Below are 24,665 nucleotides of genomic sequence, written 5' to 3'. Positions count from 1 at the left end.
CCATTCTGATAGGTGTGATGTGGTACCTCAGAGTTGTTTTGATTTCTGCATACTCTTTGATCCAGCAATACCATTACTAGGTCTGTATTCCAAAGAGATCATAAATATGGGAAAAGAACCCACATGTACAATAATATTTATAGCAGCTCTTTCTGTGGTGCTAAAGAATTGGAAGTTAAAGATCTGTCCATCAGTTGGGGAGTGGCTGAACAAGTTGTAGTATATGAATGTAATAGAATACTGTTATGCTGTTAGAAATGATGAGCAAGCAGACTTCAGAAAAATCTGGAAAGTCTTACACAAACTGATGCAAAGTGAAATGAACAAAACCAGGTGGACATTGTATACAGTAATAGGAACATTGTGTGATGATCAACTATGAATGACTTAGCTCTTCTCAGCAGTGCAGTGATCTAAACATAGGTCACAAAATAGGTGATACTGCCCTCTTGGGGGTGCTGGGATAATGGGGAGGTGGTGGGGCTGTAGTAGCCTTGGATGCAATTGGGAGGTGTTGAATAAAAATAAGGGTTAATCTAACCTAACCCCAGGGAAGTGCTTAGTAATTTATTTTATTTTTGCAAAAGGGACGGTAGCCAAATAAGTTTGGGAGTCTCTGATCTAAGATAATTCCAAGGGACTCATGATGGAGTCCACGTCCAGAGAAACCACTGTGGAGTCTGAATATAGATCGAAGCATACTGTTTTTCTCTCTCTTTTTTTTGTTTTTTCCCTTTTGTTCTGATTCTTCTTTCACAGCATAACTAATGTGGAAATATATTTAATATGATTGTACATGTATAGCCTCTATCAGACTGCATGCTATTTTGGAGAGAGGGGAGGGGAGAAAGGGAGAAAAAAATTTGGAACTAAAAATCTTGTACGAGTGAATGTTGAAAACTAACTTTGTAACCTACTTTACTTTTTTGACAGGATTACTTGACTATTATATTAAGGGAATGTGATGGACACAGTATACCTGCACTTTAGGAATGCATTTAATAAAGTCTCTCCAATATCACTGTGAATAAGGTGGACAGATATATACTTAGGTGGTTTTGGAACTGGTTGACCAATTGGAAGCAAAGAATGTTGATTAATGAATCCATGTCACCCTGGAGGGAATTCTGTAGTAGTGTTGCAGAGATCTGTCCTTGGTCCTTTTCTTTTTAACATTTTTAATAATGACTTGGGTAGAACCATACACAGAATGCTTAATAAATTTATGGATTCAACAATTCAATTCAATAAACATCTATTAAGTTTAAAAAAAGAAAAAACTAACTTTGAATGTAATTGGAAAAAATAAAATGCTATTAAACAGGGGGAAAAGATTTTTTTCCCCAGTTGACCGCTTGTTATTCTAGATATATTAATTTGGTTTGTGCAGAAGTATCAATTTCATATAGTCAAAGTGATCATTTTATCTTTTGTAATTGCCTCTATCTTTTGTTTGGTAAGAATCCATCTGCTATCCATATCTGTGAAGTTATGTGATTTGCTTCTATAGTAATTTCATTGGATTGATGGTCAGGTATCTGTTTTGAATTTATGGTGGAATATGATGTAAGATGTTTTTCTAAGCCTAATTTCTGCCAGTATTTGTCCTATTCTGATCTTTTTTTGTCAGGTATGTTGTATGTGAGATTCCTTTTTAGGTATGAGTTGGACTAGGATGATTTCTGAGGTCCCTTTTCAACACTGAAATTCTGTGATTGTGACTCAAAACTAGCATAGATCTTTTTGTTGATGTAATTTATCAAACATGTCATAGTTGAGTGTATTGATATGAGAAAATTATAGATCAAACAATTTTAGGATTGAATTTCATGAAAAATTCAGAGGCTAAGTATTTACTTCTTTTTTCCTGTAGCTCCTAAAAGACGGCGGCCTGCTCGTTCAATATTTGATGGTTTTCGAGATTTTCAGACTGAAACGAGTGGGTATCTGTGGAACATTTTTTTCTTACCTTTGTCCTGTTCATTAGCAATCATTGCTCCCTAGATAGCCTAAGCAGTATGGTGGATAGAGTACAAGATTCCAAGTCAGGTAGACCTGGGTTTTTAGATACTAGTTCCCCATGAACTTAAGCTTTGTGCCTCAGTTTCCCTAGCTGTAAAATTGGAATAACAATAGCTATACTTCCTACCTCAAAGTTTTAAGGTTCAAATGAGATACACAATATATATTAAAAATTTTGTGGATTTGCAAGTGCCATATAAATGTAAATTATCATTATTGTTAATTATGGAAGCTTTATAAAATAGTTCTTTAATTAAAGGTTCGTTACCGTTTAATAAAAACAAGGGATTTTTAGCTTGGGGTTCATAGATAATAGGTTTTTGGAGTGGGTATCTGAATTTGAATGGGGAAAATTACATCTTTATTTCAATATAGTTAGTTTCCTTTGTAAATCCTGTGTATTTTATGCATTTAAAATCATTATTCTTAGGAGGGGTCCCTAGGCTTCACCAGACTGCCAAAAGGTCTGTGACACAAAGAACAATTAAGAATCCTTGCACTAAATAAACAGGGAGTTTTTCCCAGAGAGTTGTAGCCTCAGATTTTCTTAGTGGGCTTACCAGTAAATACTCAAGAGTATCCATGATTTGCAAATTGCTTTATGTCAGGACAGGAGCTCAGTCTTTTCCCTATTAAATCTATAGGAAAGTTTTCATATTTTTTTTTGTATTGTGTTTTATTTTTCCTTAAAATGGAAAAAAAAATTATATCCTTTTAAATATTCAAGACGATAGAATTGTTTAATGATTTTGTTCTATCTGAAAGTGGGCTGGTATGTGGTCAGACCTGTTAAATAATTTTTTTTAATCATCATTAAGAGATCAAATGCTTAAATTTTTAAGTCATTAGGCTACAAAGGCCTAATAACACTGAGAGAGACAGGGAGGAGGAGAGATGTACAAGGTCTAATCAATAGATGAGATGTTTAGGACCTGAAAAATAAAGAGTTGATTGTAGTTCATCATGATATTAAAACACTTCTGTTCTAGTAGTGTCAGTCTTGTCAGTAGGCTGCTTAGTTCCCTTGGCTCCTTTCAGCTAGAGAGTGGCTTTTGTTTCAAGAGATATGATTTTCCTTTTCTTGCTCTTTTTCTACCAATGACAAACTGAGGGACCTCAGAGTAAGAATAACTATGGTTGGAGAATTCATTTGGAACCCTTTGACCATGCTCTGTCCTGCTAGTTACTCATTCAGAGTAACTGGAGGATCTTATATTCTTCTAGGAGTCAATAGCAACAGGGACTCTTTATCTCACACCTTCTACTGCTAGAGTCCCCAAATTTGAAGTACAGTCAGGGATGACAGTGACATCAGCCATACACCTGCTACCAGCTTGGGACTTCAGAAGATTTGGGAGCCAGCATCTCTTTAGGAAATGACTAAATAGCAATGGAAAAGGGGGCAGAGGGTTGGAAGGAATGGTATGTTGTATGTGGTCGATTTCTTTTCCCTACAATTTTAAAGCTGGTTTTTTAGTTAAAGATAATGTTTTGTATTGACAGTACATTTAGGCCAACATCTAGTTTCATTTCTTCACTCAGTTATAGGACAGTAGTTTCTTTGTTTTTTAATCTCCCCGTTTCATTGAGGGCAGTTTGTTACCTATCTATCTCATTTTGAAAATGTGTTGCATCATATGTGATCATCTTAATTAGTACATCAGCTTTTGTCTAAAAAATGTAATTGGAAACACTAAAAAATACTATTTCCTATTTCAGTAAGTTTGATTTCTGTGTCTCTTCAGTTCGGCAGGAACAAGAGTTGAGAAATGGAGGAGCAATAGATAAGAAGCTCACTACCCTTGCAGATCTCTTCCGACCACCTATTGATCTAATGCATAAAGGCAGCTTTGAAACTGTAAGTTTTTAGATTCTAAGTTTTAACAAAATGACCCAGAAGAACAGTGAAGAAAATTTTGAGTATTTTTTCTTAATGCTTTTATCTGCTGAATTGGGCAATGCTGCATTTTTTGGAGTACACATTATTTTATTTACATTTTTGGAAGCTAGTGTTGTCAGTGATCATTATTATTAGATGATATACCCAAATTCTTTTGAAGGCCAACATTTATGTGAAAAACTTCATTCTCATTGGGAGATAGGGTAATAATGGATGCAAGCTGTAGATAGTAGATAGATAGTAGTACCCATAGATAGGTAGTTCCCAAAGCTCATTTTCTCTAATAGCTTCACCTTTCTTCTCCAGTGGAAAAAAGCAATCTCAGAATTGGAAGGAAACTGAGTCAAATCTTGACCTAAGTAATAATTCCCTCTGCACCATATCTGAACAGTGGATGGTCAACCCAGTCTTTACTTGAAGACCTCTTGTGAGGAGAGAACCTTTTAGTACCTCAAGTATCTCATTCCACTTTTAAATAGCTCTGGTTTTTTAGATTTGTCCATGAATCAAGCCTTAGTCTCTTTTCAGAATAGTTTTAAATATCAAATACTTGAACCCAGCTATTATTTCTCCCTCATGTCTTCTCATTTCCTGGCTAAACATCCCTAGTTCCTTCACCTGGTCCCATATGCTGCTATCTTATGATCCATTCATGATTTGGAGGCCCTTCGCCATCCTGACCTTTTTTTCCCCTCATTTGCCAGCAGATGGTTTGGAGAGAAGTGTGTTCAGTGTTCTCCTTTTACTTAAGTGCCATTGGTGCCCTCGACCAAGATTTCTAAGAACCTTTTCCTTACCTCTCTTTGCCTTCACTAAATCTGTCCTTGCTCTGAGATTGGTGCTCATAATAAATGGGTAAATAAGAGAAAAAAACTTCATTACTGGGACATTTACACATTACACTGTGCAGGAACAAATTTCATAGTTTTATAGTCATGCATAAGTTATACTCAGATTATTAAAAATAGATTCCTTAAATTCTCCTTCACCTGAATGTGGTTCTTGAAAAAATCTCATTAGATGCCATTCTGATTGGGAACACTGGGAGGTACTCAGCAAGCCCTGAGTGCCAAAATATCCTGCTGCTGCCATTACGGACATTGTTTGCATTCCATTTCTAATCCACAGTGTGGAACTCTCTCCTCCACAGGCCAAAGAGTGTGGTCAGATGCAGAACAAGTGGCTCATGATCAACATCCAGAATGTGCAGGACTTTGCTTGCCAGTGCCTCAACCGGGATGTCTGGAGCAATGAAGCTGTGAAGAACATTATCCGGGAACACTTCATTTTCTGGCAGGTGGGAATGAGGCTCAGGAAGAGTTAGGAAAGCTCCTTTCTTGAGTTACAGGGGAACAGAAGTGGCAGAAATTGATTGTGAATCAACCGTTTAATTTTATAAATTAAAACCAACCCTGCTACCATGGCTGAAATACCATGATAGCTGAATAAAGACTATGAGTGGGGCAGGGGAAGAGAGAAACCAGGTATACTCAGTCATTCACCAAAATTACCTTACTCTCTTGGCAAAAAGAACACTAAGAATCAGGAGACCTGTAATTCTAGTCCCATCCGTCTTAGTATCTTTGTAGCCTCTACACATCACTTAACCTCTCTGATCCTCATAGTTCTCATATGTAAAATACAGGATTAGAGGGGTCTAACTCAAGACCTACTCAAGGGCCCTACTCCTAAGGGCAGCCAGAACCAGGATAAAATATAATTCAAAAATGTTTAACAAAACAAATATGAAAATATGACATCGATAATGTTAATGGCACAGCTAGGTTGGTGCCAGTAGATAAGAGTATTGGGCCTTGAGTCAGGAAAACCCGAGTTCAAATCCACCCTCAGCTCTGTGACCCAAGGCAAGTCACTCAACCTTTTTTACCTCAATTTCCTCATCTGTAAAATGAGCGGGAGAAGGAAATGCCAAACATTCTAGTTATCTCTGCCAAAACCCCAAAAAGGGATCACAAAATAGCAACAATGTTAATTTATGGTTTTATATATCAGTATGTGGACTGGAGGAATCGGAGTTGGATGCCACTGCTTTAAAGCAAGGTCCTTTCCAGCTTTATAATTCCTTAATTGATTTTAAATAAATTGTATAACAGTTCTGTAACCTTAGTCTAAAGGTTAATTTAAAGGCCTTAGTACTGCTTATAAGCATCCTCCCCCAGTCTGCCCAGTTTAGTTGTGAGTATCTTTTGAATTTTTCAATTCTAAAACCTTATCCCTATTTTCCTTTCTTTTTGAGAATTGCTGATTTTCATTGTATGTCAAAGTAGCAGTTGGTAATGTCTTTGAGATTAGTTAGCTATTTCATATCTTATGGTTTGACAGGTATATCATGACAGTGAGGAAGGACAGAGATACATACAATTTTACAAATTAGGGGATTTTCCCTACGTCTCCATCTTGGACCCAAGGACAGGTAAGATAAGCATAAATTTATCAAGTCTTTCAGGTCAAAAAGCATTATTGCACGCCTTGTGTGTAATTACATTTATTACATGCAAGATACTGTGCTAGGTATACTCAGAAATCAAGATTAAAATGGACATAGTTCTTGTCCTTAAATGGCTTATATTCTACAGAGTGTGTTGGGGGTGGGCTGGAGACTGGGAAAGGGATATGCCTTGTATTCAAGCATAATGTAAAACAAGTAGTCATGGTACAAAAGAGAACTCCAGAGAAAGTGCTAGAAAGTTTTAGACATTTCTAAGAATGGAGAGAATACTAACTTGTTAGGTGGCTGAAAGTTTGGGAAGGATTCTTAAAGGCATCAAGAAGCTTGTGATAGTCCAGACAGAAAGTGATAAGGACTTAAATTGTAGTGAAGTAATGGTTATATAAGTGGGGAAAGGGGGAGAGATGCAAGAGATGTGGAGAGATAGGAGTTGACATTTGATTGGATGATGTTGGGGGAGGAGAAAAGAGAAGGGATCAGAGATGACTGCCAAGGTTTTGAGTCTGAGTGACTGAGGATGAAGGTAAAGAAAGGTATCCTTAGCAGAAATGGAAATATTAAAAGGAAGATGATCATTTCAGTGTTAGACATACTTAGGCTGGTCCTGGTAGAACATCCAAGTAGAGGGTCCTTCTGGACAGCTTGACAGATAAGACTGGAGTTTAGGAGAGGTATTAGTACCTTACTTATAGGTTTGGGAAGGTTCCAAATAGTGGTATCATGTGAGTCCATGGAACCAGGGGGACAGTATGCATAAAGAAAGACTAGGACAGAGATCATACTTGGGTGTCAAGAGACGAAACAAGATAGAAGAGCCAAGAAAGAGCAGTGTCATAAAAGCTGGAGAAGAGAAAATGAGGAGAATGTGCTGATAGGGGAGTAAATCAGATGTGGCAGAAAGATAAAGGATGTTGAGGTCTGATAAAAGCCTTTCAGATTTAGCCATAGAGGGGTAAACAGTGGCCTTTGAGAGAGCAGTTTGAATATAGTGGGGTTAGAAGCCATATTGCATGTTTTGCTTACAAGTTTTATTAGTTGCAGTAGTCCAAGAATGAACCTACAAGTTTATTACTAGAAACATTTGCATAGGTCCTCTATGTGTGACATATTATCTTATGTTAATGGTACTGCTCCATCTTCTGAACTAGTTACCTGACCATCTGCATTCTTGTGTCAGAAACTATTATTGCTGCATTAGTATCCCAAATCTGTGAAGAGCATGTCCTTTTTCACCTGGGGTCTTTGCTGACAGTAGCTAGATTACCTAGCCTGAATAAATACAGTTTTGCTCAAGAAAGGTATTTAACACAGACTACCACACTTGTATGACTATCAGGTGTGAAATGCCTAATTCAGTATATATTGTCAAATCTTTTAAAAATGGCTCATGTGAAGATAAAATCCTTAACAATAATTCTAAAAACATTACGTATACATAATGCATAATTCCTTTTGAAAGGAAGATGGCAATGAGTACCTTTCCTGGACCCCATTGAGCCTCCCTTGACATGAGGCCACACAGACTTTTCAACTTCAACCGAGAGAGAAAAATCCCTGCTTCTTGATATGCCCACTAGAAGAGCAGCCTTCTCTCTGCTACAACCCTCAGAGAATTGAGACTCCGAAACACTTGTTCCATCCTCCAGAAGACAAAAAAGAGAAGACACAGGGAAAAATAGCTTGGCTCACTTGGCCTGCTAGAATGCAAGAGCAGTAAGAACAAAAGATCCAGAAAAGGGAGCAAAAGACCTGTGTCTTGAAACCCTAGGCAGGTAATATGGACCTCCAGACATACTCCTTTGCTCTTCAGTTCCTCCCCATGAAGATTAGAAGCAAATGTCTTATTTTCTGCATTCACAGCTCTGCCCTATCTGAAGGTCAGTGGAGGTCAGTTCCTCCTTTTCCAAGGAAAAGAGTCATTTTTGAACCAAGTAGGTCTTTGTCCTATTAATGAATAAACACCTCCTCAGCTCAGTCAGTGTGACTCACTGGGGACCACTTTCCTGGCTAAAGATGAATGGAGGAAGGGTGATGTCTTTTGTCTCCAGCTCCAGATGACTAAATGGTAGCAGGTAAATGAATCTGGCGTGGTACTGGCGGTCAATCAGTTAATATACCAATTGGTACCTGATGCTGTATCTTTTGTTCTTATCCAAAGGCCATGATACCTGGATTTTTATTGATGCAATGTCTGCATCTCTCTGCTGAGGCCTGTATGATCTAGTAGTTGTAATAGTAATTAATGCCTCTTACTTTTGTAATACTTTATGGTACTATATTAAGATAAAGAAATTTTTCTTCAGCATCAATTTATATTCTGCAAAGGCCTAATGTAAGATTGTTCACATGGAAAGGTATTGAACATAAATGCTGTTTCATATCTTAGTTTTTCTTCTTCAGGTCAGAAGCTAGTGGAGTGGCACCAGCTAGATGTGACCTCTTTCTTGGATCAAGTGACAGGATTCCTGGGTGAGCATGGTCAGTTGGATGGACTGTCCAGCAATCCCCCCAAAAAATGTGGCCGCTCTGTAAGTATAAGGGTTCAGGGAACTCTAAGCACAAACTTAACATCTTACATAATATTGTATCGTATTAATTATATGTAAGCACTACCATAGATGATTTTGGTCTATTAAACCAATGCTTTGTTAGTGATTTCATCCTCTAAAAAAATTTCTCACCTTGTCAGCAAGAAACATTGTCAAGTCTTAGGAAAAGATCCCAGCTGGTACCAGTCACTGTGAGATGACTAGCCTCAGTTTTTCCTACATTCTGTTTTGTGGTTTGTTTTCTTTTCTATTCTTTTCTTTTTGAGCAAAATTTTACTCATACATATAGCAAAAACTTTGTCATCAGCACTATCAAAACTTTAGTAGCCTACATTTCTGATGATCCAAATATAAATATTTATTGGGACTAGATTTGTTAGAAGTTTGTTATTCTCTTCAAAACCCAAACAGCTTCTTAAAAAATCAAAAGGGTGGGGGTGGGAATTAAAGTGAACAGTAGTGAGGAATGTATAAATCATATCCCTTTCAATTACACGGCTTTAGAGGAAAAATTAGAAATCCAATCTGAGGTAATATAAAGTGACTCCTGTTTGTCCAAGTTTTTGGACTAGTTGACTCTCCTGATCCCCTTAACATACCAAATTGTCAAAAGTTTTGCTGGATAATTAACCGAAAAAGTAGTATTTTTAGGCTTGTAGTTGAAATCATGGAGGAAGTTACAAAATAGTAGGAAATTATCATTCCTACCTTGACTAATCAATAGCTACAAGAAATTATAGGACAGAGTTATAACAATTCTAGAAGTCAGTTTAATTGTGCTTGAGGAATTCAATTTGGCATTTAAGTAGAGGATTTAGTTGTCTTGTTTTAGAATATTAAACTTTTTAACTAATTTGTAAAAAACAATTCACAGAATGACTTGCTAATATCAACAGTTGAGGCAGTAACTAAATGTTCCTCATCTGCCAAAATCTATAACATTTACCCTGCAACGGTCTTCCCACTGGTAATGGGGTGAGGTGGTGAGGGAGCCAGGAGGGGAAATGAAAATGTTCCTTTGGTTGGAGTTCATTCCAAGGAGGTAGGCAAAAGTTGTTGTCCTCTTGCTTTAGAGTAAGATATTATTCTTAACATCTTGGCTGCTGCATTTTTCATGTTCTTTTTAATTTGATTGACTGTTTTAGGGTTTGTTAATTGTGTTTTCCCCCTCACTTATGTCTCATATCTGCACCTGACAGGAGAGCCTTATAGATGCAAGTGAAGACAGCCAGCTAGAAGCTGCTATCAGAGCCTCCTTGCAAGAGACACATTTTGATTCTACACAGGCAAAACAGGACAGCCGCTCAGATGAAGAGTCTGAATCTGAACTTTTTTCTGGAAGTGAGGAATTCATATCAGTTTGTGGTTCTGATGAGGAAGAGGAGGTAGAGAATACTGCCAAATCTAGGAAATCTCCCCACAAAGACTTATTGCATAGGAAAGAGGAGAGCCGGAGGCCTCAGACTGAGCCCTCAGCTAGGACTGAGCCTGGAACTGCAACAAACCACCAAGTACTGTCAGGCATGGATTCTGAAATATTGGAGGTGTTACCTGAGAAGTCAGATGGGCTTTCAGAAGGGCTGGAAATGAATGGTGAGTTAATTTTAGTTTCTTAAAATAAGAACATTATGCTAAACCATTTGTCTTCATATCTTACTATATTCCCTCTGTATTGTCATATCTTTTATTTATTTAGGACCAAAAGCACAGCTGATGTTGAGGTATCCAGATGGAAAGAGGGAACAGATCACACTTCCAGAACAAGCTAAACTTCTAGTAAGTAGAATTAACTAGAACATTTTACATGGGGCAGAGAAGTTATCTAATTAGAACAGTTCTTTGATGCTCCTCTGAAACAATCAGAAGCAACAATAAATGGTATATTTTCATAGTACTGTTCTAGGCACTTGAGGCTATCTTGCCTATGGACTGAAAGCAGAAGTGAAAAATCGCAACAGTGGCATTCCCCTTGATTTGCTAAATGACTATGGCAAATTGTCTGAAGTGTGCCATTTTCGGATCTATAAAGGAGCCAAGGCAAAGAAGGCCTTGTTAACATTAGATTTTATAAAGGTGAACCCTAAGTCACTCATTTAATCTCGTATGGGAGGAAAGCAGGCTAGTTTTACAAACAGATCTAGGTTTTCTTTCCGTCAGAGAGGAGCCAAGGTTATTTTCTTCCTTGAGTATTTTGAGCTCTAATCTAAAATTACTTAGAGGGGCAGCTAGGTGGCGCAGTGGATAGAGCACCGACCTTGAAGTCAGGAGGACCTGAGTTCAAATGTGACCTCAGACACATAACGCTCACTAGATGTGTGACCCTGGGCAAGTCACTTAACCCCACTGCCTCGGCCCCCCCCCAAAAAAATAAAATTACTTAGAGAAGGCCGTTCTTTCTGTTCACTTTCTTTTTTCAGCACATAACTAAGTGACCTCTTATCAAATCTTATCAAAACCTCAGAAAAGATTTTAGATACAAAATTTAAAATTGAAGTATGGTTTTCACCAAAATTACTTAATCACAATGATGAGTTTAAGGAACATGGAAACTTAGTTGCTTTTAACTCATCAAAGTGGTTCTTCTCAAATGGAGACTTTTTATTAGCAAGTAATTTTAAAGATTTATATATTTCCTAAAATATATTTTACAAAAGGTAGTGGAAATTATATAGGTTTTAGTTCCATGAATAAGACTGAAGACATTAATTTTAGGGCCGTAATATCCTGATTTGTCAAAGGTTGCTTTTCCAGTGACTTTTATTTTACACTTTGGGTTATTTTATGGTGTCTGCCGCTGGTGTTATTCTCTTCCATTCTTAGATTATAACATTGCCATGGCCCTTCTGCTGGCTCCCCCCCTCTTTATTGTCACTATTGCCAAAATCCTGAGAAGCCTTTTAGAACTTAGCACCTTGCCCCAACTCTGATATGTAGGAAAACCAAAGGAGAATAGATGGTTCTGTTCAGTTTCCTTAATGAAATTTCACACATTGAAACTCAAATTTTGTTGGGTGCAGATATAGCCCTACCCATCCCCATTTCAGGACCTTTGGTGGATTGTATTGTTTCTTTAAGAGCCCTCCGGTTTTATTTTGGTAGCTCTTAAAGACAAGGCAACTCCTGAGGCCTACAGTAGAAACTAGGGCATCAGGACCTCAGGGCTGTTGGAATAGTGTAGCTGTATTACAGTGGTGGAGGCTCCAGGCATCTCAGCAGGCACCCTTCCTGTGACCCATCTTAGTAGGTAATACTGTCAGGTGCAGAACTGGAGTTGGCCCAGAGAGTTTTCCTATTCAGAAGGAAGGCTTTGGGCTTTTGTCATTGAGATTTGTCGGCTAACGATGAGGCCCAGACAGTTTGTCTTAGAGTTAGAGCAGGGACTTAAAGTGTTTAGCACAAAGACAGCCACAGAAGAAAGTGGTTCAGTGACAATAGACCCAGAAAAGGATGACACAAGTGGCAGTGACATCAGGGGAAGGGTCAAACCCCTAGAGTGGCACAAGAATTTCTGGTGATATTGAGTAAGAGACTTAACCTCTGAAAATGCAGATAATATTAGCAGAACCTACCTCAAAAGGTGGTTGTGGGGATCAAATGAGAGAATGTATGTAAAAGCACTTTATAAAGTATTACATAAACATAAACTATTATTAATTACTACTGAAGAAGAGCTAATAGTTTAAAATCTTATAATCTTCCCTTTGGTTTCCTCATTGTGCTTTAGTGTGGGTTTTGAAATAGTTCATCCAAAGTTTTACCCCACAGTCTTCAATATTAAAATCACCACTTGTTCCTACTTTTTGAAATGTGTTACTTTACTATTTCACCATCACAGTAGCCCTTAAAGTGGTGGAAAGGAGGGAAAACTGAATAGAAGTCTTAAATTTACTGTCTTCAATAAGGGAGACTAGGGCCAGGACTGTTTTTGTCTTTGTATCCCTAACCCCAGCCTTCCCCCATGTTATCCCAAGTCTTTGAAAAATGAAACAGCTTTTCTTCACAATAAAATTGGGAATCTGTTCGGGGAGCTCACTGGACTCCTTAGCATCAGCTATTAATCCCAGATTCTATATGATACCTTATGTTACTATAACTTGATGGTTTTCAGATACATTCTCATTCAGCCTTCACAACAACCCTGTGAGATAGGCAGGGTAAGTAATATCCTCTTATTTCCATTGAAACTCAAAGAGGTGGCTGGTGACCCAGCCAAGATCAGCTAGTACATGATAAATCCATCCCCATAACATGCGTCTTTGGACTTGTCCATTGTTTTCTATTACGCTTCATTACCTCCTAGAATCTTAATTTGGTATGCTTTTATTGTCTTAGCTTTCCAGTATGCCTTTTAAAACAATCTCAAGATACCATTGTTTGTTAGAAAAGAACATGGTTGTTAGTCTCAAGATTTAGCTTTTTGTTAAAGGTCAGCTCTTCTCTTAGGCTATAGCTATGGTTAATAGAGGAACAGCTGAGGCAGATGGAAGTGAGGTGGTAATTATCCAAAGAATATTTTTATCTAGTTTATCTAAGGTAATCATAGTTTATTGTAATCTGATATGTAGATTGGTCAAGAGGTCATCTGACTGATTTTTTTCACCTTCAGATATAAGTATAAATCCTAGGAAGTTCCTGTCAGAAATGAATTTGCATTGACTCTCATCTCTTAAGGTACCTCAGTGTAACTTTAACACACTTGGTGTATCTGCCCTAGAGAATAATAATAGGGCTAAGTAGCTAATACATAATTAGAAGCAGTGTTTTTTGAAGGGGGAGGGACTATTAGAAAGGGGCATACTGACAGCAGCAGGAAATTATAGGCAGAGGAGAGGGAAACAAAAAATATTTTTAAAATATGCACCAATTTAAAGCATAGCAGAATGGGGTTATTTACTTTAGAGGCAAGTACCCTTACATACCTCAGTAAAATCATTATTTGGATTACAATACAGAATGATAATTAATACTTATAATGATGACTGACTCATGAAGAGCTGTTTGAAATTGAGTTCCAAAGGGGGTTAAATTATTTCTTAAAGTTTTGGCACTTAGAATACTTTTCAGATACCAAGGAAATTCCCTAATAGTACTGTATAAAATGAGGCATTATTGTTTCTGATTCACTACATGCTAAATGTTGTTTCTGTCCTTCTCATCTGATGCTTATGCTCTCTTTCTCTCTCCCCTCTGTCTAGGCTCTGGTGAAGCATGTGCAGTCAAAAGGATACCCAAATGAACGTTTTGAACTTCTCACCAACTTCCCTCGAAGGAAGCTTTCTCATCTTGACTATGACATTACATTACAAGAGGCAGGCCTCTGTCCTCAAGAGACTGTCTTTGTACAGGAAAGAAATTAGCACCGTGGCCTGACCTCTCTCAGCTGCCCCTCATCCTTTTACTTGGGATACTGTGTCCCTGAGTGTGCAGTTTGGCTCCTAGGACCACAGAGCCAAACTGGGCAAATGGCCCCCACCTACTCTCTTCTTTGTCTGAGCTCTCCTCCACAGCGTCTTTCTCTCTGTCCTCTGTCCTTCCTCCTTCCTTCTCTCTCCACTTTCTTCCTTTTCCCCCCTAATCTGGTGACCAAATGAAAACCTAAGTATACCATCTGTCCTAATACTTGAGGCAGGAAATGCTTTTTCCATTTGGGAAAGAGGGATGCTGTCTTGCGCATCACTCTCTGGAAATAAGAAAAATAATGTGACCTCAGTTTCCTGTGGCAGAGGAAGGGCCAGATTAAAAAAAAAAAAAAGAACCACCTTCCATCACCATCTTATTCTTTATTCTTGGGAGAAAAGAAAAGGTGTCTTCATTTTTTTTTTCAAGTTCCATGTAAGAAGTATCATGTAACAAAATGCCCAGGCTTTTACTTATGTGGAGAAAAGCACTCCTTTTGATAGTTTGTCCAAAAAAAAAATTTAATTTTCTCTTTCCCTCATCTCTCCTGTAGAAGAATAGGTCCATGGTATATGTGCTGTTGGGAAGTTGATTGTCAGATATGGGATGAGATAGATTAGGATGGCTTTCAACTCTCCTGCCTTAGACAGTTTTGTCCATTGCTCTTTATTTGAAATTATTTTATGGAAGCTGTTGATACCAACATACTAGGAGTGAATAGTAATTCATTGAAATTACTGAATCCTTTATGACCATTTTCAAGCTAACATCTTAAGATTTTCCATAATTTCAAAAACTTCTTGTGTTGGGAAAAGGAATGTGTTTATTCTTAGGACAGCATAACATTTCCTGGCCTCTTCCATTTTCTGGGTCCAACAAAAGGTTTAAGAATGGCAGGAGTCTTTTTTGTTTTTTGCTCTTTTTTTCTTTTGTTTGTTCTTTGCTCTTTTTTTTTTTTAGTTGTAGTTTTACAATCATGCAGTAAAATGGTAACTGTAAATTAGAAATTGGCCTTGCTGTTGGTCTTATCTATGGTGCTTTAGGGCTGCCTCAGAGAAAAGAGAAAAGAAGTAATTCTGAATGGTGGGCTTCTTTAGTTAGGAATAATCCAAATTCATTTTGACCCCAGGGTAAAATAGTCTTTAAGAGGTTATGTGACTAAATGAGCTGAGCTTTGGTTCTTCCTACACCTATTACAGCCAAAGGATGTTCAGTGGCTTCAGAACTAAAAGCATCTCTTAAGAGAACAACTTTAAACTCAGTCCATAAAGCAGCATTTAATAACTGGAGTGAGAAAAGCTGCTCTTAGTAATCTCCAGCAATTGTATTTTTTCCTGCCACCAAAAGCCTCATTTAATTGTATGAAAAGTGAGAATTTGATATTTAGCTCCAGAGAAGAAGTTATTTTAAATGAATGCAACACCATTCACTTAGCCCTTTCTTATTTTGAGTTAGCAGGAAAGTAAAGTAGGGACTGGGGTGAAGATGCCAATAGAACTAAAACTTTAAGTCTGTATAGAGATCATAATATAGTGTGTACTCAGTTTTGTCACTGTTGATTAGGCTGGTTCATTTCTGCACCTTAGAGAAAAAATAAATTTCTAATGTTGGAAATAAAGACAAACTTTAACTTGTAACCCAAATTCAGATATATTTTCAGAGACTTTTAGGCTTCCTGTCTATTTTAAGAGATCTTACCTTTTAGCACCCAAGGGATAAAGGAGGAGGGGATTATCTTCTGTTAGTACACGATTGTGAAGTGTGATTTCTAACGATTGATTGGTGAGGCACCCTCACTAAAGAATGAAATATATGTCTTCTATAGGAAATCATGGGAAAGTGTTTATTCTTTAATGGATCTTTACAAATGAATGTCCTTACATTTTCCTAAGTCTGTGTAAGTGCTTATGTATAAGTATATAATTGTATAAATATTTATAAATATATTTATATAATTACAGTTTCCTGTATGCATTGAGTCAGAGTTATCTATCCAGATTGGTGACTAAACAGCACCACTTTGTTGTTTTTGCACAGGATCCACAGGTTTACCAGCAGCTTCTGATTCCTTGCAAAAACACAACTTTCTTGGTAATCTCTGCAAATAATATATTGGAGGGCCTTAGATATGAGCACTTGTTAATAACTAAGGAGAAGCACTGTGTATTATCAGTAGTACACAGGAAGAAATGGCAGTTTTGAATTAGAGAAGGATTTAGAAACCTTGAGTTTTCATATGGCACAAGGTCAGGGTGTCTTCTAGGACTAGGGGAAAGACCAGTGAAGTAGGTCCACTTGTGAGGTACAGATTTATGAGCAGAGTGACAGCTAAGTGTGTGAAATGTTCTCTGATAAATCACCCATTGACCTCCATGCCCACTTCCTTTGATAGTCCCCTTTTTAAGAAAAATAGTCAGATGTTGTAGTCTTTTCAAAGACGGGTTCCAGGCTTTCTGATAAAGCCCAGTCATTCTTGGGTGACTATTTCTGTTTAGTATAGTGAATCTTGAGGGCAGGAGACAGGGTTGGAGGTAGAAAACTGAAAAGAGATTTCCCCCTTCCTAAGCACACTTTTAGCCTTAAAGTTCAGAGTATGGTCATTGAATTATTTTATCTCACAGTAGAGACGTAACCATCTTGAGGTTGTTAGGGCTCCAGTAAGAGGACACAGCTACAACTCCCCCTCGTGGAGCACATACTTTATCTAGCATTCTCCAATCCCAGAAAAATTTGCTGCTGCTTTACTTAAAATTAATCCACTTCCTTTTTTTATGCCTTCTTTCTCTTCAAGATTCTTTGAACTAAGTAAAAAGTGATTTTTGGCTATTTTGGAGGCAAAGAGGAAAGTGCTATGATTTAGCAGTGAGGGTTTGGGTTATGGTGGAACTGTTTAAAGTGGGTTGAGAGAGAAGCACATTTGTTGTACATTTTGGCTTCTTTCAAGACTTTCCCTTGCTCTTTGAGTCTCTTTCTGGACTAAGATAAGGGAGAGAATGTTGTGACTATAAAAGCCCTTCGTCTTGTCCTAGTACTGTTTCTGGGAGGGGGATTGCTGAGAAGAAATGGTTTATATGAATTACACTAACTGGTTGTGTTATTGGTTTAAGTGGTAACTGGAGGTTAGGGGGTCAGAGATAAAGAATCCATAATCCAGACACAGACTTAAGAATGTCTGAGCACAGTCCTCTTACAGTATTTACTTCCTCTAGTTTGATGCTTTTCCTAGCCTGCTTTGATCTTCAGGGGAAGGCATTTGTGGGGTCAGCGTCCAGATTCTCAAAAGTATAACTTTACACAACAGTTCAACTACTTTGATAATAATGGTTATTTTCTTCAATACACTGGGGCAGGATGGGAGGGTATTTAATAGGTGGGAAGGGTTGGGGGAGGGGGAGGGTTGGGAAGGCAACACACCTGCGAAATAAGCCAGGCCAGAGGAATTAATTGGGAGCTGGCAGGGAAAGTGAGTTCAGGAGAATTTAAGATAAAGAGAAATATTTTTTAATTTGATCCAGGAAGCACCCACTGAAAGACAAGAATTTTTATGACTTGGGAAGATTGTTTTTAGTTATGGTAGTCAATTCTATTTCAAAGACCCATTCCTCCAAAAATTACTAACAGAGCTTAAATTTAAAATTATACGACTTTAATTTGGCTCAGTCTGTTAAAATTTGGAAATGAAAAACGGGAAAAATGATAGCAGATTTTTTAGAGGACTTGCCCTGAGCATAGAAATTTACTAATCATCTCTTTTGAGGGGCTAGCTTTTACTACTAATTAGAAAGCTGTTTTTAAATGAATACACTGGTGAAAATATAAAAGAGAAAAAGGATTTTAGTTTTTAGGTTGTTTGCCAAGAATAAAAAGAAAGACTCACACATAATTACTCAGTCAATGTACTTAGCATCTTTAGGAAAGGATAGATTCTCTTCCCTATTTTCAAATATCACCAGGCTCAATATCTGTTATTTAAGCGCTTTACTATATTATCCCATTCAGGTAATCACTATCCCATTTTCCAAATGAAAAAAATGGCCTCGTGGCAGCTAGGTGGCACAGTGGGTAGAGCACCGGCCCTGGAGTCAGTTGGACCTGAGTTCAAATCTGGCCTCAGACACATAACACTCTCTAGCTGTGTGACTCTGGGGCAAGTCATCTAACCCCAATTGCCTCACCCCCCCCAAAAAAAGGCCTCAAGTTAAAAAAATTTGCCAATGATCACACAATTAAGTGTCAGATGTAGTCAGGTCTTCATGACTCCCAAGTTCAGCACTCTAGCTGCTGTTCCACTCTGCCTTTCACTTGCCACAATTTGTTGAATCCTGACTGCTCTGTGACCCAGCATAGAAGACCCGTGATGAACTACTAAATGAAACGTTTAAAAAGAAAAAAACCATAGTATAGAACCCTGGTTCTCAAGGAACTTGAAACCTTGTTAGGGGAACAAAACACAAATGAAACAATTAGAGGATAATTACTAAATTGCCTGTTAATAAATGTCATGGAATTTCAGAGAAGATAAAGAGCAGAGTATACTATAGTGATTAGAGAAGGCTTTGTGGAAAACGGGTTTCTTGTGAAATGGGTGAGAAATACAGGCCTGATTTTAATAAAGTGATAAATTCCTTTACTCCATTTCTTGCTGCCACAGTTTATGGCATGATTGGTTGGATCCTTTTAAGTTTTTTTTGTTTAGGCACGGGGTTAAGTGACTTGCCTAGGGTCACACAGCTAGTGAGTGTTGTGTCTGAGGCCGGATTTGAACTCAGGGCCTCCCGAATCCAGGGCTGGTGCTCTATGCACTGTGCCACCTAGCTGCTCCCCCCCGCCCGCCCTTTTATGTTATAATGTAAGTTTTACCAAGCTTGCTAATACCTGAATTAGATTCTTAGGCTTCACCTTGAGACTATAGCTTACTCAGAGAGTATTCCATATTTGGACACTTAATGAGAAAGGACTGTTTGATAAACCACTAGTACTTAGTATAACTTGGAGAAAGTTATCCAAGCTCTCTACCACATGCCAAGGCACTCATAGATGCCCCCTTGTTTTGCTGTATGTTGTCCCAGAAGACTTTAAAGTATAGCTAATAAGTGTTCCCTTTGTCCTGTGTTCAAGAACTGGTTTTTGTTTTTGTTTTTGACCAATAATCAGTCTTACCTACTGAAATTCAGTAATGGAGTGATTTTACTCTTTAATTCTTTATTCCTGATCAACATTGCCTCCAAATAAAAGATAATTAAATCAACCCAGATAGTTCACCATTGCTATAGTGACATTTAACTTTGCTTGTTTGGTAGGCTATTCTTTGTGCTGAAACTTAAGACGTTAACATATCTGAGTAATTTTGTGAGGATTGGTTTTAAAATCTAAATCTGTCTTTTTGGTTGTTTTTTGAGAAACTTTCAAAGACTCCAGTAGGCTACAAGTTAGAGAAGTTGCTGACCTACAGTAGTGGAGGGAATTTGCTCTTCCAGAGAATTCCCTTTATCACAGACTCAGCTGCCCCCCCCCGTCCCCGCCACAGTCACCCCCATTCTGTTAGATTGATTTATGAAAAGACAGAAACTGATAAAAACATCTCTTTGTGTTGTCATGCCATTTTCCCCAAGTTTTGCACTTTTGTCTCTTAGAAGCCCTTACCATGTTAGGTACTCATCTCCTTTATTATCTTCATCCTTGAAAAGGATTGAATAAACTTAGGAGGTTGAGCACAAGTAGAAGAGTATGTAGCCCTGTTAGGAAAAGAATGACTTTGTGACCGTACTTGGTTTAGAGAATGCAGTGGATATTCTATGTTTTGTCCTATCCTTGAACAGTGGTGGGCTTTTTTGTTTTGTTTTTGTTTTTATTAATTATATATGAAAGCCTTAGCATTCCTCAACAGAGGAATGGCTTTTCAGTGCTAAAGGTGTCAGTTGAGTTTAACAAACAAATGTGTCTGCCTTCTGTCCTACAGGACTTTGTGCTTTTTCATCGATAACATTCTCTGTCCACCCTATGAGGCAGCACTGCTGGCCAGAGAGCTTGCTGGCAATTACAGTTTCAAGGTGAATATGATGGTTTTGAAGGTCTTCCACCATTGAACTCATTGTATTCATTGATTATGAGATTTAATGATACTTACTAATCAAACATACTGTGTTCTTGATTTTTTTAAAAACCATTCCTTGAAAATTAATTTGATTATTGCAATGAGTTGTGGGAGCTCATTTTCTAAAACTTAGCCTCTGACTTACTTGTGTCACTTTTGGAGAAGTAGATAGGAAAACCTTTTTCCAGAAACAATCAGAAGTGAATGTTCTTGTTTTCTTCCTTCCCCCAACCTCCTTTTCTATAGAGAATCCTTTGCCATATAGAATTCTATTGGCCTTAGAAGGGGAAAGCAGATACTAGAATTGCTACATTACTGGAAGCCTGTAGAATAAGCAGACTGGCATTTTTCTCTTAACTCCTTTGTCAAAATCTTTGTTTATCCATTCTTTACTTATAGGAGGGAGACACTATGAAAGTTGTATGGCGGGCTTCACAAAATGACATTGCAGTGCCTGGCCCACTTAGTCAAACTGATAGCTATTATAATTTATGGTTCAGGCTTTTTTTTTGGCCAAATGATATTGTTTGAAGTGAAATTGAGTTAACTAAGATGATCTACTTTAGTCAGAAATGTAATACATCTGAAGAACTAATGGTAAGGCTTAAAGCAGTAGCAAAGTCAGAAAAAGAAACATCTGTGGTGATCTTGCCTATGCAGTGGGTTCTTGGGTTAATTATGAATATTAGTTTGCTGTGCTGCATTTGGGCCATAGCTAAAAGCAGTAATTAGTCACTTTTAAAAGAATGTTATTTCAAAAGATAATTCTTGCTATGACCTAAAATTGGTATCCTTGTTGAGGACTCAAAATAAGGTTTTCTTAAAAAAAAAAAGTAGAACTAAATATGAATGTTTATTGATTTTTTTTTTTAAAAAAGCTTACCGATTTATTTTTCCTTACCCCATTTATTTAACCAATGCTAAGTAAAAATGGAGTATCTTACACAGTACCTTGCACATAAAGGCATTCAATATTTATTGAATATGATTGACTTCCCATTTCAAATAACTATAGTCTTGAAATGGAATTCTCCCAATGTTAAAATTCTTTCTTTGCTTTCTGACAAAGTCTTCATTGGGCAGGGAATCTGGTAGGAACTTTCAGGAGATAGACCTAATTTGTTAATATTTTTTTGTCTCTTCGTGCATCTTTTCATATTTAAAGTATGAGTTACCAGGATTTTAAGTGACATTGAAATCTAAATTCTTCTGGGGTACCTTGCTGGGCAGTATTTGACAAATTCAGACAAATATGATATTTTGGGCAGTGTTTTGACAGATTAAGACAAATATTCTCACAGCAATTATAGTGGAAAACTGTCAGTTTGATAAACAGATATGACTCAAAACATGAACAGATGTGTCACCTTACTCCATGCTTTCTTTACTGCTCTTCTCAGTCTTTACCCCATAGATTAGCTCAACATGTAGTGAATTTTATACCACCAAAGAATTTCTTTATATATTTTGATTATCAGGATGACAGTGTTTGTGCCCTCCACTTTTTAGTATGTGAATAACAAGCTTGTGATATAATCTATTTGTTTAATCCCTTGAAGTCTTAGGCCTCCTTGTTATTTTCCCATATTTGTACATTAGATTTAGAAAACTTAAGATATTTGCTGGGAAACAGGTGATGATGCTTTGTCACAATTTTCTGTTGGTTCCTTTTTCCTTAGGTATATAGCACTGGATAATTAGTTGAGTTTAACAGTTCTAAGAGCTATAAGAGGGTGGAACAAGGAATTTCCACCTAGAGCTTCAGTCCTCATTCATTAGGCAAAGTGCTTTTAGCTCCTTAAGGACTTTTTCTTTTTTCTTTTTTTTTTTCTTTACTTGATTGGTGGCGCTAGAGAGACAATAACTGGAAGTTTCCATCGACCTGATTTGAAGAAAGTACAAAGCTTGTTAGTGAATTTAAGGATGCCCAGAGTGATAAAGAGAAAGCCATCTATATTGGCAGCTTATAGATACATATCTTTTAGAAGGGAAAGTAGGTTAAGTGAACTTATATGTCCTATGTCCTATACCAATTGAGTGAAAGGTGGCCGTAAATGATGCGCTTCCAGGATCTTGTGCTTGAATACTTCTAAGTCGAATGATGGTCCAACTGCCAATGCTGTAGGATCAACAAGATGAGTGTGTGTGCAGGGGTCATAGATCACATCTAGGGTTTGATATAAGACTCTGATTGTCTTTGTAGATCTAGGAGATCTTTAGGGATCATTCCAGACCCTGTTGTACCAAGATAATAGTTGGGAGTTCTAATCAGTATGTAAAGTCTGTCAGATGGAGATGTTCTATATAAAGCACCTGAGTAGGGGTGGTAATACATGGTCATGCCACTGATGTTGACTGGAGGATATAGTGATGCATTATCCCAAGGAAGGAAATGGGCTTCATGAGTTGAGCATGTCCAGTAAAGAAGAGTATCATGATAGACCAATCCTATCACATCTTCTCAGCCTATGGCTTTCTGGAGAGATGATATATCAAGAAGAGGTTGAGATGTTATTAAATCAATGAGGAAATCTATAACAGTGCTTAAGTATTCTACTCAGTTGAGCTCAGGAGCAATTTCATCAAAGTTAGGTATTGCTGTTGTAAATCTCTTTTCTGACACCAGATACTGTGAATGTTGTTGCTTGTCTCAGCAAGTTGCATTGGATTAAAAATTGATTGTCAGAAAAAGTCAACTTGTTCATCAAGAATGAAGCATGTAGGCTATCACCTTGATACAAAGGGGGTGCCTGAAGAGTTGAGCCTTGACCTTTGAAGTGGTGTATTCATTGGTCACCACTAGAGATGCGAAGGTAAGCTCAGTCCCTGAGGCTAAGAGGCAACACCCTGATGATATATCTGCTCTTGTACAAACACTGTACCCATCTGAAATCACAATCTTGAAAGACCCTCCAAGAGGTAATGTCAAATCTGTGGCACCTTCTAGCTTTGGCCTTGATTTGTTCAGCTCATTGGCTGGTAATGTGGACAGAGCAAGTTATATTAATGGAGAAAAGATGAGGTGGCTTTTGGAAGTCATAGTTCATGAGATCTGGAGTTGAGCTAGTGTCCCACAACTTTGTTTGAAAGGCCCAGCCAGGGGTTGTCACCATCATCAGGAGGGAGTGGAGATGACAGATGCAGGTGGCTTGGGAAGGCTTGGGTAAATTCTCGTAGGAGGTTGGGGTTGTGTGACAGGTCTAAAGAGCTTTGGTGGCTACAGAAGAGGACAGTTAAACTTCCTAGTTTTGTTTCCATGGCCTTAATGCTTGTATCTAGTGACTTCAGCATAGCTAACATTTAGTATTCCCTTATCCAAGTTAGTAGAATACAAATTCCTCCTCCTTCTCTGGGTTCAGCTTTTCCCATAGTTTCCTTAAGAGTTCTCCAGAGGTGTTCTCCCTACCTCTGACTCTATCTCTGTAGCCTCCAAGCACACACAAGCTTTTTTCATAGCGTGTTGTATACTCTGCACACTGTCTCTGCTGCAGCCATCTCTACTGCCTCCTTGTAATCCTTTCCCTGCACAATCTTGCTCATCCTGACTGAATTCCTCCTGATGTTTCTCTCCTGAGCTACTCGAGCTCGGTTCTTCTCTGTCAGTTGAGGAAGCCCCTGCTTGCCCTTCCTGGACGTTGTCTAAATTAACTAACCTAAGCTTGTTGGCTAGTATCTCCAGCACCCTTGCCACAAGTGGACTAGACATGGTTGTCCAGGACTTTTTCTAGAGCTAACAGTTCTCCCTTTGAATTTTGCAAAATACTGACTACATGGTCATTTGGGGTGTAAAATTCTAGCATGCTTTTACCAATTGTTTTTAATTTATTTTCATGTTTTTATTTTCCCTGCTCTCCATGTTATTCTGAGACATTGATCAAGAAATGGAAATTTTCAATTATAGTTTGAGTGTTTTAGTTTTTTTTAAATAACAAAACCAAGATGAATGTTTAATTAGAAATGCTTCTCAAGCAAATTACTGACAGAATTTAGAACTCTCTTAGGAAGTTGTAAATTCCATTATTTTAGACAGATGGGGTAGTATTACCAAAATTGTTCATTTAAGGAGAGGCTTCTAGGTTTGATTCCTAGGTTAAAACCCTGTCCTATTATTAAAACCAAGCTGTTGGTAGACTAAAGTAGTATTCCCATAAGTGTTTTAAAACGTTCCCTGCTAAGATGAACATGTACAATTTTCTGGGCCTTTTATCCCATGGTGCTAGGAGGTATTATTCC

General features: G+C 37.8%; 1 protein-coding gene across 1 annotated transcript in view; it reads left to right on the top strand.

Annotated features, from left to right (window-relative positions):
* The window catches only part of UBXN7 (UBX domain protein 7), a 52,292-nt gene extending 34,602 nt beyond the window's left edge, over positions 1-17,690 (top strand). The window contains exons 4-11 of the mRNA XM_027845285.1: positions 1,874-1,939; positions 3,768-3,880; positions 5,073-5,219; positions 6,266-6,356; positions 8,793-8,920; positions 10,141-10,534; positions 10,638-10,717; positions 14,137-17,690. Of these exons, the coding sequence (XP_027701086.1) occupies positions 1,874-1,939; positions 3,768-3,880; positions 5,073-5,219; positions 6,266-6,356; positions 8,793-8,920; positions 10,141-10,534; positions 10,638-10,717; positions 14,137-14,298 (1,181 nt within the window). The 3' untranslated portion in view covers positions 14,299-17,690. The remainder of the gene's footprint in view (positions 1-1,873; positions 1,940-3,767; positions 3,881-5,072; positions 5,220-6,265; positions 6,357-8,792; positions 8,921-10,140; positions 10,535-10,637; positions 10,718-14,136) is intronic.
* The last annotated feature ends 6,975 nt before the right edge of the window (positions 17,691-24,665 follow it).

Source organism: Vombatus ursinus, unplaced genomic scaffold (genome assembly GCF_900497805.2).
Source record: "Vombatus ursinus unplaced genomic scaffold, bare-nosed wombat genome assembly UNPS02014959.1, whole genome shotgun sequence".
In the NCBI taxonomy this organism is placed as follows: domain Eukaryota; kingdom Metazoa; phylum Chordata; class Mammalia; order Diprotodontia; family Vombatidae; genus Vombatus; species Vombatus ursinus.
The sequence above is the reverse complement of the archived record's forward strand: the minus strand, read 5'-3'. Positions and strand labels throughout refer to the sequence as shown.